Here is a 16,851-nt window from a genome sequence, read left to right as displayed (position 1 = left end):
CAAGTGAAATGCATGCTCAATTGGATTCAGGTCAGGGAATTGACTTGGCCATTGCATAACATTCCACTTTTTAGCCTTAAAAAAGTCTTTGGTTGCTTTTGCAGTATGCTTTGGGTCATTGTCCATCTGCACTGTGAAGTGCCGTCCAATGAGTTCTGAAGCATTTGACTGAATATGAGCATATAATATTGCCCGAAACACTTCAGAATTCATTCTGCTGTGTTTGTCAGCAGTCACATCACCAGTTCCATTGGCAGCCATACATGCCCACGTCATGACACTACCACCACCATGCTTCACTGATGAGGTTGTATGTTTTGGATCATGAGCAGTTTCTTTTCTTCTCCATACTCTTCTCTTCCCATCACTCTGGTACAAGTTGATCTTTGTCTCATCTGTCCATAGGATGTTGTTCCAGAACTGTAATGGCTTTTTTAGATGTTGTTTGGCAAACTCTAATCTGGTCTTCCTGTTTTTGTGGCTCACCAATGGTTTACATCTTGTGGTGAACCCTCTATATTCACTCTTGTGAAGTCTTCTCTTGATTGTTGACTTTGACACATATACACCTACCTCCCGGAGAGTGTTCTTGATTTGGCCAACTGTTGTGAAGGGGTTTTTCTTCACCAGGGAAATAATTCTTCTGTCATCCACCACAGTTGTTCTCCGTGGTCTTCCGGGTCTTTTGGTGTTGCTGAGCTCTCCGGTGCGTTCTTTCTTTTTAAGAATGTCCCAAACAGTTGATTTGGCCACACATAAATGTTTTTGCTATCTCTCTGATGGGTTTGTTTTGATTTTTCAGCCTAATGATGGCTTGCTTCACTGACAGTGACAGCTCTTTGGATCTCATATTGAGAGTCGACAGCAACTGATTATAAATGCAAATGTCACACCTAGAATCAACTCCAGACCTTTTACCTGCTTAATTGATAATGAAATAACGAGGGAATAGCCCAAACCTGTCCATGAAATAGCTTTTGAGTTGATAGTCCCATTACTTTTGGCCCCTTAAAAAGTGTGAGGCACATATAGAAACCGTTGTAATTCCTACACCGATCACCTGATTTGGATGTACTTACCCTCAAATTAAATCTGAAAGTCTGCAGTTAAAGCACATCTTGTTTGTTTCATTTCAAAGCCATTGTGGTGGTGAATAGAGGCCAAAATATGAAAATTCTGTCAATGTCCCAATATTTATGCACCTGACTGTGTGTGTGTGTGTGTGTGTGTGTGTGTGTGTGTATGTGATATATATATATATATATATATGTGTATATATGTATATATAGATCTATATCGAACAGGCGGCAGCACTCCAGGGACTTTGAGAAGAAACAACGGACACAACGTACGACCAGGTACACCAACGTTTCAGATGTTTACTATATCTTTTGTCATCTTTTGATATATATATATATACACACACACACACACACACACACACACACACACACACACACATATATATAAAATACACAGCATGGGAATTGCGGCATATGCCACAAAAAGGAGATAGATAGATATCTATCTTCTCATTACGCACGAGCGAGAGGTTTATGGAGAAGCACAACATTGGTAAAGGCCTACTTAATTGCAACACAAAAAGATCCCTTTTATTCACATTATTCAACATTTTAATTTGAATTACTGCAGGAAAAAAAGATTCCCATTTGAATTTTATCAGTGACAGACGCAATAGGAGTCAGGAATCCTTTTCCTTATTTGTGCATGTTTTTTTGTCAGGGCATGACTGAGTCCCTCTCCTTGCAGTAATAGACTTTCTCCTTACCTGATCAATTATTTTATCAACATCTGCTACAATATGTATTAGCTGACGCATTGACAGAACGGAAGATTGGGCCACTGGCGCTGATCCGCTTGTTTGGTCCTCAGAAGCCACATTGGAGGGAGCCAAATCTCTGTTACTTGATGGCAGCAAACCTTTACTCTCATTTACACAGGCTTCCGAAGTTGCACGGGACGCCAACTGTATATCAAAATCACAAAGAAGAAACATTGAGGAAAGAGCAATAAACAGAAAAGTAATCCGTTACAGAGAAATGTGTTCCTACATCTGGTACACTTTATTATGAAACAATGTTAACTACCAAAATGTAACTAAAACAATATATTAAATGGAAAATTTGATTGCAAATTTTTTAAGTGATTATATGAGATATGGATAATGTATTACTTTACTTCGAAAGAACAGATATGAAGCTCCCACTTAGCTCCCTGGTGACCAGATTATCTGGAGTGGGAGGAAGCAGATCCTGAACATCTTCTGAAGAGATTTGTGGGCGTGACTATACTGCGGCGACCATTTCATGCAGAGTGCATGTCGTAAATGCCGCCGATTCTACTATGCTGTCAGTCGGTTTACTGACTCTTCATTCTCCAAACTCCAGCTATATAGGGCTCTCCGGTAAGATGGTCTCTATGAGTAGACAGGGATGGGGACTTCAGAAGTGGTAGCCGACCAGAGAAACGAACGCACAGGGAGGTTTTCCCGGGGTGAGGGGCAGCCGAGGAGTGGTGTGGCTGCAGAGGGTTGTTTACCTGGGGATAGCCGAGGAGTGGCGTGGCCACAGGGGGTGGTTTGTCTGGAGGTAGCTGTACAGTGGAATGGCCGCAGGTTGTGGTTTGCCTAGGGTTTGGAGAGCAGTGGTGTGGCTGCAGGGGGTTGTTTACCTGGGTGTAGCAGAGCATTGGTGTGGTCACTGTGGGTAGCAGAGTAGTGGGGTTGCTGTGGTAGGTGGTTTGTCTGGGTGTAGCCGAGCAGTGGTATGGCAGAAAGGGGTGGTTTGTCCAGGTGTTGTAGCTGAGCAGTGGTGTAGCTGCTGGGGGTGGTTTGCCCAGGCGTAGTACTTTCTGACACCATTTTTTTTTTTTCATACTAATGTGATCAGTTTTACTGGGGAGAGGGGGGGGGGTGTAGCTCCATCAGCTGCATAGCACACAGAGGGCTGCACTCCTCACTCCACTGTAATTTAATTAATAAGACTCCTGCACCTTTCTCCTGGGTCATATACTTTTGTCCAAATGGAATTTTTTTTATTATAATAATAAATTTGCATTTGGGTGCTACTGTGTGGCATAATATGGATTTGGGCTCTATTGTGTGGCATAATGTGCATTTGGGCCCTACTGCATGGCATATATTCAATTGGGGGTAGGTATGGGCCTGTGGCACAATCTGAAAATTTAAGATGCATATGTGGTGGTCTGATGGCATCTGGGGAGGTTGAGGGGCACGTGTGGTGGTCTATACATGTTTTTATATATTTTGGTTACAGAAGATAGTCTGGCTCCTGAACTTTTACAAAATCTTGTCGAGCCCTGATGTAAGCTATACACTGAAGTGCCAAAAGACATGGGATAGGTGCATACAGTAGTATCATGTAGGACCCCCTTTAGCTTGGCTAAGTGCAGCAACTCAGTGGCATCGATTCCACAAGTGGACAGAAGACCTATAGAGAGATGTTGACCCATGCCATCTGGATAGCTTCCCACAACCCCCTGACATTTGTAGATGCAGCATCTTGGGTGTGAATGGACTTCACCACCACATCCCATAAATGATCGATTGGGTTTATGTCGGGCAAACGTGGTGGCCACACCATTTGTTGGAACTCTCCAGAATACTCATCAAACCAATCCCGGACATCTTTGGACCAATGACGCGGTTCATTATCCTGCTGGAATATTCCATCAATGTGGGGGTACATGAAGTCCATGAAAGGCTGCAAATGGCCATCAAGCAATGCAATGTAGCGGTTACCGGTCAATGACGTGTTCATGAGGTACATGGCCTCATGGGGTCTGCGCCACACCTGAATCCTACCATCAGCCGAAAGAACTGAAACTGTGGTTCACTGAACTATGGCAAATGTTGCGTGTCCTCCAGGGTCAAATTAGGGAAGTCACAAGCCCAATCGTAGTGTTAAGAGGGGCACTCTGGACTGACCTGCTTGATATGCTTCTCTTACCTCCTGCATTGAATGTGGATGTGATTTCAGCTAGAGACGCATGTCTATTAACATAAACAATTCAGGCTAGACGCTGCTGGTCACAATCATTAAGCACCCATGATCGTCCTCTGTGCTGCCCACGGCAGGTGATAATGCCTTCCATGAGGTATTTCCGGTACACACATCACACCGTGGATTGTGGAATGTTAAATGTCCTCAACATCGGAAATGGAATGTTGGGCACCCACTATTATGCCTCGTTCGAACTCCCATATTTCCTGTCGCCTTGCCATGAGCAGTCTAGCTGACAAATGGTGTCTTAGCTGCTTTGTGCCCAAAAAAATTTCACTGTTGACCACCGTGCTGCAGAATATATTCTAAAGCAAAAAAGAATTGGGAATTTCTGACCAATAATTTGGTCTACCAAATGGCAAATGTAATACACTGGGGTAGAGGGTGCGGAGGGTGCGCTCGCCCTATGGGTGTAATGCTGGAGTAATAGTGTGTTGTGGTCTTTTGTGTTCGATGTTGTTTGTGGAGTGATGGGGTGTAGGGAGGGAAGGGGGTCTAATGGACTGGAGGTGGTGGGTGAGGAAATGAAGACAGAGGCAGAAATGGGGGCCAAAGGGTTTATTGGAAAAAAACAGTACTAATCCTGTTTGGTCCCAGGCACCCAGGTGGGGTGAGCGATCCACTTGGGGGTGTGTGTGGGTGGAGACTGGGGAGGTGAGTGGACCCTTTTAGGGGGCTCCTTTCCGTGCAGTTCAATAGACCGGCACATTACCCCTGCTGAACCTTTGGTCAACAGTCTTAGGATGTCTCGGGGGGAGGGGAGTGGTGGATTGGCAGCGGGTCTGGCGGTTGTGGATGTACACCCTGGCGGCGTCCCGTTCAGGGGTATAAGTCTCGGAGTCACTTACCTACCGGTAGGATTTGTTGGTGAAAAAGGCTTGGGCTGCTGGTAGCTGGTGTTAGTTTCCTTTTGCAGATGCGGTGTTGGATGGCTGTTGCGGTGTCAGCGGTTGGAGGAAGCTCTGTGTGTGGTAGTGGCTTGCTGGTGCACTGTGGGGCTTGGTGCATCGCGTTGCTGGCGTTCTGTTCCCGCTGCCTGGTGGGTGCCTGCTGGTGTGGATCGCTTAGGGATTGCTGCTGGACGAACAGCTGTGAGTGGAGCTGGTGTTGGTTGCTCCCAGGGGGCGGTGCGTGGTCGCCTGGGTCTAGCAGGTGGAGTGGTGATCAAGAGGGGTGCGAAGGGCTTTGCTAGGTGTGATGCCCAGCGCGGCCCTGCGGGTGGTGGGTAGAGAGGGTTCTGGAAGCAGCAAGGCTCGACCGAGTTCTCCGCAGGAATGAAGAGCTCTGGTGTAAGCTGGCTGTGGTGTCAGAATGTAGGGGGACTCCAACGCGTTTCGGCAGGGGCTCTGCCTTCTTCTTGAAGAAGGCAGAGCCCCTGCCGAAACGCGTTGGAGACCCCCTACATTCTGACACCACAGCCAGCTTACACCAGAGCTGGTCAACAGTCAACAGTCTAAGGAAGTCTCGGGGGGAGGGGACAACCCACCACTCCCCTCCCCCCGAGACATCCTAAGACTGTTGACCAGCAACACACTATTACTCCAGCATTACACCCTTAGGGCGAGCGCACCCTCCGCACCCTCTACCCCATTATATCGTTACACAGGACCCGGTACTCCTGCTTTTAGGAAGGTGCAGCACCCCGACACAAACAATACATCTCACATCCCATCTGCCCATACAGCAGAGCGCAGTTCTAACCCATCATTTGCAAATGTAATACACTACTGGAAGTTGTGGGAGAGAGATTTTCATGTATGTTGATAAAAAAGGAAGTAGTAGTGTTACTAAAACCAGTAACTGCATTGAAAGGGGTGTGATACAAAAGATCGACAATCTGGTAGTCACCAAAAGGTCAACATGACAAAAATTTGACAGTACAGAGGGTCGACAGGTACAACAGTTTGACATGGAAATGGTCAATTTTTTTTTTCTAACCCTTTTTTTTCACCCTAACCCTCCCCTTGGCGCCTAACCCTAACTGTCCCTCCTAGTGAGTAACCCTAACGCTCCAGGACATGCACAATACTAAATAAACAAAAAAAGTCGACCATTTCAATGTCGGCATTATGTACCTGTCTACCTTTTTCCATGTCGACCTTTTGTATGGAACCCCATAGAAAGTAGGAAATGGCAAGCAGTAATGGGCAAGTCTAACAGAATGATATAATTTATTAAAGTAGTTGTACACCATCTTTTCTGCATAAGCAAAACACCGATGTCATCACTGACAGAACTTTGAAAAGGGAAGTACACTTTTAGTTCTATTAGTGTGTGGCATATGACTGCTTGTTAGAGTCACTGACTAAAAAGAAAATGTATTACTACCCTGATCGAGTTCTGCATATTATCGTAGCACAATTTTAAAGATGGGGCTGGTGCAGAGTTGACCATATGCCCAATTGCCGAGAGTATCTTGTGTGTAATCGTGTCGTACGCATTTCAGTTACATCTACACAACTGATAGGATGAAACTGGGCTGTAACATGGCATTCTCATGCAGGTACAGTTCAGAGATGATGCGTTGACAGAATTAAGGGCTATGCACAGTGATGATGATGCACAATGATGATGACTGCTACAAAGTGCAAATATATGAATATAGGTGAATATATGCATTTAGTTCCATGCACGCAATGCAGAAGTAATTACTGATAACATCAGTCCCACAGTTCCCAGAGAATCTTAGTAGTATGTAATGATATTGGAGAGAAGAATACTTTTCAACTGACAGTAGGCATAATCTATGATAAAATAGAAAATAAATGTTCTACCCATATTGTACATGGTACAAACTGCTTGGCAATATTAATGCACACAAAACAGAAAGACAATTGTTGTTGGAGCTATTACTATCTCTGTATATCTAACAAAGAAAAGCATGGGGATATTATTCATATTTTAATCAGTGGTGGATTTTACCTAGGGGCTGAAGGGCTGCAGCAACCCCACCCCCCTTCCCTTCAGTAAAAATTGCCACCTCCTGTGATTCCTCACACTTCCTTCACTTGCAATGGTTTCCCATTGGAAGCACTATCTGCCAATCACACATAGGACAGGCAGCCCATGGGCTGTTGTTTTCTCCCCCAGGGACTACCAGTCCAGGCTGTGATTAATAGAGAAAGCTCTTTCAATAGGAAGCCATTCCTCTCTCTTTCCGACAGCGCAATGCGGCTTCTAGGGGCTGCAGCTGACGCAGTCCCTAGAAGCCGGTGTTTGAACACAATGCACATGCGCTGATCCAGGAGCCTGTCGGTTCAATTGTGCAGGCATTGGGACCACGGCCCAGGACTATGCGCACAAGCAGTGTCCAGGACTGCAGCATGGGCAGCCCTCCTGGACCTAGAGGGTAGGAGCCGCTGCAGATTTTGATCAAATCATTTAAGCTTGCAGGTCGCCAAGGGACCCCCAAATGTCTGCAAGTTCCTATACTAGCATATATACCCAACACACCATTAAATTGTAGTTAGATGCACTGACCTCTAAGGTACAGAGGGTAACATCTATACAGGGGCAGGCTTGTGAGCCACACCCAACCTGGCCTTATATAGCCTTGATTGAAAGTAGCCATGACAACACTATGCAACATTTTGAAACAATAATAGAAAATAAATATGCCCGCATTCGGTTTCATCCACATTGTATGAAGTACCAGCTGTGAGGAAGTATTAATGCCACATACGTATACAATACAGAAAGAAAGTTGATGTCTGCGCTAGCACTGCCACTAAAAATCTGAATGTAACTAGCAAAAACCAAGCTCTTTTTTCGTTTTCTTTTTTAAAGATAGAGATTTGTATAATCTATGATAAAGAAGATCAAGCAAGCAAGTCTTTGCATGCCATGTGGGATCCATAAATAAAGAATCCAAAATGCAGAATAATGCCATGGAAGAGGGAACACAGAAACTTGGAGCACTTGTACCATTTCCATGCATACCACCCTCTGAGCATGTAAGAGGCCGAGACCTGAACCTAAAGAGAACAGGCGACGATAAAATTCAGAGTTAATGATAAAAACCTGACTGAAAGCAGGGAAGTCAATTGTAGTGAAAATAAAATAAAAAAAAAGTCTGGAAGCAGGGTCACTTTTCACAGGTGAAAAACCACACAGATCCGATGATTACAGCAAGCAGCCGATTCCTGCCTTTTTGCATACAAACAGAACTCCTTTTATGCACCAACATGATATATATCGGTCTAGACCGATGCAAGATTAGTTTATATACACAGGCTAGCAGGAATAATCCAGCAAGTCTCGGTTGATCAACTAATCTTGTATCGGCCTAGACTATGAAACATTGCACTCAGTGGCACACATGTGGGTTTTCTGCTTTGATCATGAACTGGAAGGTTAAAGGGCTTTAGTTTTAAATCTACCAAGATCACTGCTTCAGGGTCCAGCACCACCTCTAAACTGAAATCACCTGAAGAGAGAGAGAGAGGGAGAGTGTGTATCTTAAAACCCATACTGCAATTTTGAAAGCCCTCAGGATGCCAGCATGACGCGTGGTGCTTTGCCCAGGAGGGATTAATCTGAATCCAGGAGCTGCCATAAGAAACACAACTGCTTTGTGGCTACTGACTGGGGCTGAAGTGTGACTATAAAAATTAGAGTTCTGGTAGAATTACCTAGATAACTCCTTTTCTTCGAGGTCCATAGGGATACCATGGGGATATTATCGTTGGAGAGATCCAGGCATCAAACAGTTAAAGCTTCAGCTCCCAGGATGCCTCGGGTCCTCCTCCATATAAACCCCGCCCCTAGCCATAGGCCATCAGTTTAGTTAACAAACCTCAAAGGCAGGAGAAGGAAGAGCAATCGTACCAGAAACACTAACACAAAATGAGGGAATCAGTGACCGAAAGAAAAAACTACCCATGCAGCCAGGTGCATCAAGGTGGGCGCCCTGTGGACCCTATGGACCTCGAAGAAAAGGCGTTACCTAGGTAAGTCTACCATAACTCATTTTCTTCTTCAGGGTCCATAGGGATCCACAGGGATACGATGGGGATGTCCTAAAGCAGTTCCCCTAGGGTGGGGGACGCTCCTGAGTAGAAAGGAGAACTCGTCGTCCAAAGGACGCATCCTCAGAGGCAAAAGTACCAAAGGCATAGAACCTAAGAAAAAAGTGTGGACAGAAGACCACGTGGATGCCTTGCACAATTGTTCAGCAGAGGCACCATTACTAAATGCCCACGATGGCCCTACAGACAGAGTAGAATGTGCCGTCACTGTGCTTGTGACATGGAGATCAGCCTGTGTGTACACCTGAGATATAGTCATGCGTGGCCATCTCGCCAGAGTCTACTTATTAGCTGGCCATCCACATTTCTGAAAAACCATATAAAACAAAGAGAGCATCTGATTTTGCTAACAGAGTTTGTGCGCTCCACATACATACGGAGAGCACGAACTATATCCAGGGAGGCTTCACCTACAGAAAGATCTGGAGCCTGAAAAGCTGGAACTATAATTTCTTCATGAACATGAAAATGGGACACTACCTTAGGAAAGTAACCCTCCTTTGTACGAAGAACAGCTTTACCCTGGTGAAAAATAAAAAATGTAGAGCAGCAAGAAAGCGCTGCCAAATCAGAGACTCTGCATGCAAAAGAAATATAGCAAGAAGAAAAAGTGTCTTCGCTGTCAACCACTTCAAATCTAGAGGTTCAAATGGGGAAGCTTGTAGCCCCTTAAAAACCAAAGACAAATCCCATGGTGCTACAGAGGCTGAACTCGCAGAACTCCTTGGAAAAAAATTCTAACATCTGGTATTGAGGCAATCTTCCTCTGGAACATGACTGACAGGGCAGAAACCTGCACTCTCAGTGGCCAGGCAGAGACCACTGTCTAACCCCGTCTGAAGAAAAGCCAGTACCCTGGAAAAAACCTGAACACCTTAGGATCATACTTCCTAGAAGAACACCATTGACCAAAAAAATACTAAACCCTGTAATAGGTGCGGGCAGAGGCAGGCTTCCGTGCCCTAAGCATAGTTTGAATTACAGAACTAGAAAAACCTTTTGCTCTTAGGATGGAAAATTCAAGAGCAACGCCGTCAAAGCCAGACAAGGTAAGTCTGGATGCCGGCAGTGACCATGCGTTAGCAGATCCTGCCATAGAAGAAGAGGATAAGGATTGCCTATGGACAGTTTCTGTATGTCGGTATACCAATTGCTTCTGGGCCAAGCCGGAGCCACCAGTATCACTATTCCGCCTTCCTGCTTAAATTTCCTGAGAACTCTTGGAAGGAGAGAAATCGAAGGAAAGAGATACTCCAGGTTGAAGTCCCATCTTAGTGCCAGTGCATCTACGAAGGCTGCTGATGGGTCTCTGGACCTGGACCCGTACCTGGGGACCTTGTGGTTGTGACGTGACGCCATGAGATCTGTCTCTGGTAGACCCCATTTGTTTACGAGGAGCTGAAACACTACCAGATGGAGAGACCACTCTCCGACGCGCATGTCCTGGCGATTTAGGAAGTCTGCTTCCCAATTGAGTACACCAGTTATGAATATTGCGGAGATCAGAACCTTTGTCACTTCTTTCATTGTGCCTCCCTGATTGAGGTAGACCACTGTTGTCGCATTGTAGGACTGAATCTGGACCAGCCTGCCCTGGAGCAGGTCCTGTGCCATGACAAGTGCCTTGTAAACTGCTCAAAGTTCCAGAATATTTATTGGCAGATGTCTTTCCTGATTTATCCATCTTCTCTGAAATGTGTGATGACCTGTCACTGCACCCATCCGCGAAGACTGGCGCCTGTGGTGATAAGCATCCAATTTGGAATTCAGAATGGGCGCCCTTTGTTCAGATGATCCTTCCTCAGCCACCACAGGAGAGAGTGATAAACCCCTGGAGTGAGAATGATCCTCTGAGACCTTATTAGAGGATACTGGGCCTGATTCAGACCCACTCGCGAGTGGCTGTCCGCTCGCAAGTGGGTGGATGGTCTGCACTGAGCATGCGCACGACGGAGGGAGCTCCGTCGTGCGCATGCGCCAGACACGACGAGCGAAGGACTTTCCTTCGCTCGTTGTGTCCGATCAAAGGGGGCGTGCTGTCAATGTTGATTGACAGCACGCCCCCTTTGGTGGGCGTGCCTCCCTGACGGGGGCGTTCCCACGGGAACGCCTCCCGTCAGAAGCCGGCCCACTGACATCACTAGTGATGTCAGTGGGAGTGATTTTGGCTCTGATAGAGCCAAAATCACTCCGGAGCTTGCGGTTGAAAACCTCAACCGCAGGCTCCGGCTCGCAATTTCGATGGTCGCGATGGTCACGACCATCGCGGCCATCAAAATGCACGCTCGTATAGCCTGTGGGTGGTGACCCACAGCTATACGAGCGTCCAGGAGGATGCTCCATGAAAATGGAGCCCGGCCCTCATGCAGAGCGTGCGCTCTGCTCAGAGCGTACGGCTCTGAATGAGGGCCACTGTCCGTTCCACTTGGAGAGAATCAAGTTTTGCAGAGGCCTAGAATGGAACTGAGCATACCATTGATCCCAGGACCTCCATTGCTAACAGAATGGATGCATTGCTAACAGAATGGATACCCTTCGCTTGCGTAGCAGCTTGCGTATTCGTAATGGCAGCGCCACAATCTAGTCCTCTGGTAGAAACACTGTTTGTGCCTGAGAATCCAACAAAGCTCCCAGATGTACCATTTGCTGTGTTGGAGAAGGTGATGATTTCTTACAATTGATTATCCAGCCGTGCTTTCGAAGGCAGGCGATGGTCAGTTGAAGATGGCTTTGTAAAACAATCGGAGTCTGTGCCAATATCAGAAGGTCGTCCAGATATGTCAGAATTCTGATTCTTTGACGCCTGAGATATGCCGTCATGACTGCCATTATTTTGGTAAATACCTGGTGAGCCGTAGATAGACGAATGGGTAGAGCCCGATATTGGTAATGCTGCTGAAAGACAGCAATCCGTAAAAATTGTTGGTGGGATGTTATAATAGGAACATGCAGATATGCATCCTGAATGTCCAGGCAAACCATGTAATCCCCTAGCTCCATTGCCAAAGTAATTGACCGGAGAGTTTCCATATGAAACTTGGGTACATGGATAAACTTGTTGAGGGTTTTTAGATTTAATATAGAGCGATAAGCCCCATTAGGTTTCTGAACCAGAAATAGATTGGAATAACTGCGTCTCTGTTGCGACACAGGAACCGGGATTATTACCCCAGTCTGTAGCAGGGAGTGAATGGCTTCCTGAAAGACCAAGGCCTTGACCGCATCTGATGGGAGGATCTGTGCAAAAGAACTTCTGGGTAGAATGCCTCCTGAAAGTGAGGGCATACCCCTGAGAGACCACTTCACCCTGGTATTCCCCAGGAGGAGGCCCGCCCTTCAAGCCTAAGGTTTGTCGTCCGGTTTAGAAGCTGGACATCTTCCCGGGCCAGACCTCTTAGATTGTCACGTTGTTGTCCTGCGAAAACTAGTCGACCTAGAGGAAGACTGTTCCCTTGCTCGTCCCTGAGGACAGAAGGACCAAAGAGAAACCTGCTTAGACTTTATAGTCGTCGTAGATGGCAGACCTGCTGATTTTGAAGCTGCCAGAGTGGCTATAATTTTTATCCAACTCTGCTCCAAAAAGTACCTTTCCATAGAAAGGTAAGGACTTCTAGCGCTCTCTTTGATCCTGCATCAGCTTTTCAGGATCTTAACCAAAGGGCCCTGTGTGCCACTATTGAAGCTGTTGATGCTTTAGAAGCTAAAATTCCAGCATCTACTGCAGCTCCTCCCAGAAGGGATGCTGCTTCCCATATTTGGGAGATATACATCCTTTGTTCTCTGGTAATATCTGGTAGAGTGTCTTCCAATGCCCCCATCCATTCTTCAACACCATTTGCTACCCAGGCTCCAGATGGACGAGTAACAGCTCCAGATGATGAAAATATTGCCGTAAGACATGCTTCAATTTTCTTATCTGTGGAATCCTTCAGAGAAGATGCTGACGGATTAGGTAATGTAGCATTTCTGATTAAATGCGTGACATGAGCATCCACAGTAGGAGGTACATATAGAAGCTGGGAAAAGGTAAAAGCTGTTATTCTTTTATTCACATAAAATAGTTTATCCAGGTTACCCGATGCCTCATCCATAAAGCTCAGTGAGCTGTTCAGATACAGGAAACTCAGGGCCTGATTCAGAGCCGCTCGTAAGCGGCCGCTCGTTCGCTCCGAGCGATGTTTGCCCAACTACGCATGCGTACGGATCGTAACACGCATGCGCGAACCAGTCAGTGCGGCCGAAAATCGTTTGTTCGCTAAATAGCGAATGCCTGCTATTTTGAGTGACAGAATGAGGTGTATGTGGGTGGCATCAGGGGAAGGTGCTTGAAAACGGGGAGTGGAGATCCGAACGCAGGCGTGCTTAAAGGTCAAAACGGGCGTTTTAAGGGTGTGCATAATTAATACAGCAGCGTCATTGACCACGTCACTGGGTTACTTTATAGCCAGAACTGCTCGCAAGATTGTGGTAGCAAAAACCAACCACAAGAATAGCGAGCAGTTCATACACTGGTCGATGTACTCGATTAATCTAATAAATAGCGGACATGACGTAGGATGCGAGCGGCCAGGGGGCGTATTTTCTCAAAAAATGACCGCAAGTTTTGTTCGCTCGTTCAGACAGAGGCGTGAACAGACCGCATAGAGCGAACGGTTCATTTGAATAGCCACCCCTATTTTCTGGACGAACGAACGCAAATAGCGTCCGGCTCTGAATCAGGCCCTCAATCTTGACCACCTTCCAGTGGTGATTAAACATTAGAGCCTTCTTACTATGAGCTGGTTCAACATCCTGAATATCTAGGACTGATTTAACCGCCCTCATCAAAGAAGGAACATCCACAGTGGACAGATGGTCCTCCTCTCCCGAGCTAGACCCTGGAGAAATACCCTGCGTATCATCTGATTCCTCTGATGATGCGTCTGAATCCACATGTTAAGCAGACTGATAAAAAGATACCTAGCGCTTAGGGGCTTTAGTAACTACCGGTCTGCTTTCAACATTAGATGGTGCCATACTCTGACTAGAATGGCCATAAACATCTTTACAGGAAGGATGCATAGGAGGTGCAACATGGCATGCTGTGGACTCCCCATTCAAGGAGGCATTGTGGAAGCAGACATACGATCCACAAATTGCTTCATTACCTGGGACAAAGAGGATACCCAAGATGGCTCTTGTCCAAAGGCAGGTAAACTGGACTGGTGAGGTGGCTCTTTATAACAGACAACACACAAACCATCCTTTACGTCCTGAGAGGACACATAGGACATACAGTCAGGTCCATAAACATTGGGACATTGACAGAATTTTCATATTTTGGCCTCTATTCACCACCACAATGGCTTTGAAATGAAAACAAACAAGATGTGCTTTAACTGCAGACTTTCAGATTTAATTTGAGGGTAATTACATCCAAATCAGGTGAACGGTGTAGGAATTACAACGGTTTCTATATGTGCCTCACACTTTTTAAGGGGCCAAAAGTAATGGGACTATCAACTCAAAAGCTATTTCATGGACAGGTGTGGGCTATTCACTCGTTATTTCATTATCAATTAAGCAGGTAAAAGGTCTGGACTTGATTCTAGATGTGACATTTGCATTTGGAATCAGTTGCTGTCGACTCTCAATATGAGATCCAAAGAGCTGTCACTATCAGTGAAGCAAGCCATCATTAGGCTGAAAAATCAAAACAAATCCATCAGAGAGATAGCAAAAACATTAGGTGTGGCCAAATCAATTGTTTGGAACATTCTTAAAAAGAAAGAACGCACCGGAGAGCTCAGTAACACCAAAAGACCCAGAAAACCACGGAAAACAACTGTGGTGGATGACAGAAGAATTATTTCCCTGGTGAAGAAAAACCCCTTCACAACAGTTGGCCAAATCAAGAACACTCTCCGGGAGGTAGGTGTATATGTGTCAAAGTCAACAATCAAGAGAAGACTTCACAAGAGTGAATATAGAGGGTTCACCACAAGATGTAAACCATTGGTGAGCCACAAAAACAGAAAGACCAGATTAGAGTTTGCCAAACAACATCTAAAAAAGCCATTACAGTTCTGGAACAACATCCTATGGACAGATGAGACAAAGATCAACTTGTACCACAGTGATTTGAAGAGGAGTATGGAGAAGGAAAGGAACTGCTCATGATCCAAAACATACCACCTCATCAGTGAAGCATAGTGATGGTAGTGTCATGGCATGGGCATGTATGGCTGCCAATGGAACTGGTTCCCTTGTATTTATTGATGATGTGACTGCTGCCAAAAGCAGCAGAATGAATTCTGAAGTGTTTCGGGCAATATTATATGCTCATATTCAGTCAAATGCTTCAGAACTCATTGGACGGTGCTTCACAGTGCAGATGGACAATGACCCGAAGCATACCTCAAAAGCAACCAAAGAGTTTTTTAAGGCTAAAAAGTAGAATGTTATGCAATGGCCAAGTCAATCCCCTGACCTGAATCCGACTGAGCATGCATTTCACTTGATGAAGACAAAACTGAAGGGAAAATGCTCCAAGAACAAGCAGGATCTGAAGACATTTGCAGTAGAGGCCTGGCAGAGCATCACCAGGGATGAAACCCAGCGTCTGGTGATGTCTATGCGTTCCAGACTTCAGGCTGTAATTGCCTGCAAAGGATTTGCAACAAAGTATTAAAAAGTGAAAGTTAGATTTAGGATTGTTTAGTTTGTCCCATTACTTTTGGCCCCTTAAAAAGTGGGAGGCACATATAGAAACCGTTGTAATTCCTACACCGTTCACATGGTTTGGATGTAATCACCCTCAAATTAAATCTGAAAGTCTGCAGTTAAAGCACATCTTGTTTGTTTAATTTCAAAGCCATTGTGGTGGTGAATAGAGGCCAAAATATGAAAATTCTGTCAATGTCCCAATATTTATGGACCTGACTGTACCTGATTTACATGAAACTAACACAGCGGGCTCCCCCTCCTGTTTCTTTTTATCTAGACATGTTCATAAAGGTAAAAAATGCATTGCTATGTGACAGTCTTCACAAATCTCAAATGAATGTGAAGTACTCAAAGAAAAACCTCCACCCCATAGGATGGAGAGAAAAAATAGTGATAGTTATAACTGACAGACAGAAATAAAAGTGTCAATAGCAGCTAGAAAACAGTTGCATACAATGCATATGTAATATAATTACAATGGACTCTAAATCAACAACACAAACACCAGGAATGGTAGGATATAGAGCCCTGTATACCTTAATCACTGGAGAGGTATACACGGAGACTGACCCCAAACCCTCCTGAGACCAACAGCTATCGCAGCGCACTGATAGTGAACCGTAAGCATCTCATATACACGTGGAGGGTAGGCGGAGCAACCCAGACGCGCGAAACCCTTCGTAGGGACTGTCTCTGGGTTGGGGGAGGAGCTGCGAGGGGAGCACCTACCTCCCCTAAGCTGTGTTAACCAGCCGGGTATGCTGGCCTCGTGGTAGCAGAAGCGCCTACTGCCGATCCCCGGCGTCAGACCATAAGGCCTCGGTGGTGTAGTGAGGACTCGGACAATCCCGGGCCCTGACTGCAGCGGCTGCTGGACACCAGAAGAAACTGCCGCGCGCGATTCCCTGTAAGTGAAAAATCGCCTTACCTGACATCTCCGTGCGTCCGGTTGCAGTCCAGGTCCCAGCGTCGCTGCTAGCAAGCTCAGCCGCGACCCGCCGAAATTACCAGCCCAGTTACTGGTGTTGCGGCCCGGCGGAGGTAGAGGGAGTCGCAGTATATGAGTCTTAATTCAG

At 45.8% G+C, this 16,851-nt stretch overlaps 1 protein-coding gene across 1 annotated transcript in view; it reads right to left on the bottom strand.

Annotated features, from left to right (window-relative positions):
- COG2 (component of oligomeric golgi complex 2) overlaps positions 1 to 16,851 on the bottom strand; it is a 112,550-nt gene that overhangs the window by 26,780 nt on the left and 68,919 nt on the right. The window contains exon 13 of the mRNA XM_088472493.1: positions 1,790 to 1,987. Within this exon, the coding sequence (XP_088328619.1) occupies positions 1,790 to 1,987 (198 nt within the window). The remainder of the gene's footprint in view (positions 1 to 1,789; positions 1,988 to 16,851) is intronic.

The sequence above is a fragment of the Taudactylus pleione genome, unplaced genomic scaffold, assembly GCF_031769625.1.
Source record: "Taudactylus pleione unplaced genomic scaffold, aTauple2 ptg000125l, whole genome shotgun sequence".
NCBI classification, from domain to species: Eukaryota; Metazoa; Chordata; class Amphibia; order Anura; family Myobatrachidae; genus Taudactylus; species Taudactylus pleione.
This window is presented reverse-complemented; position numbering and strand designations above follow the sequence as displayed.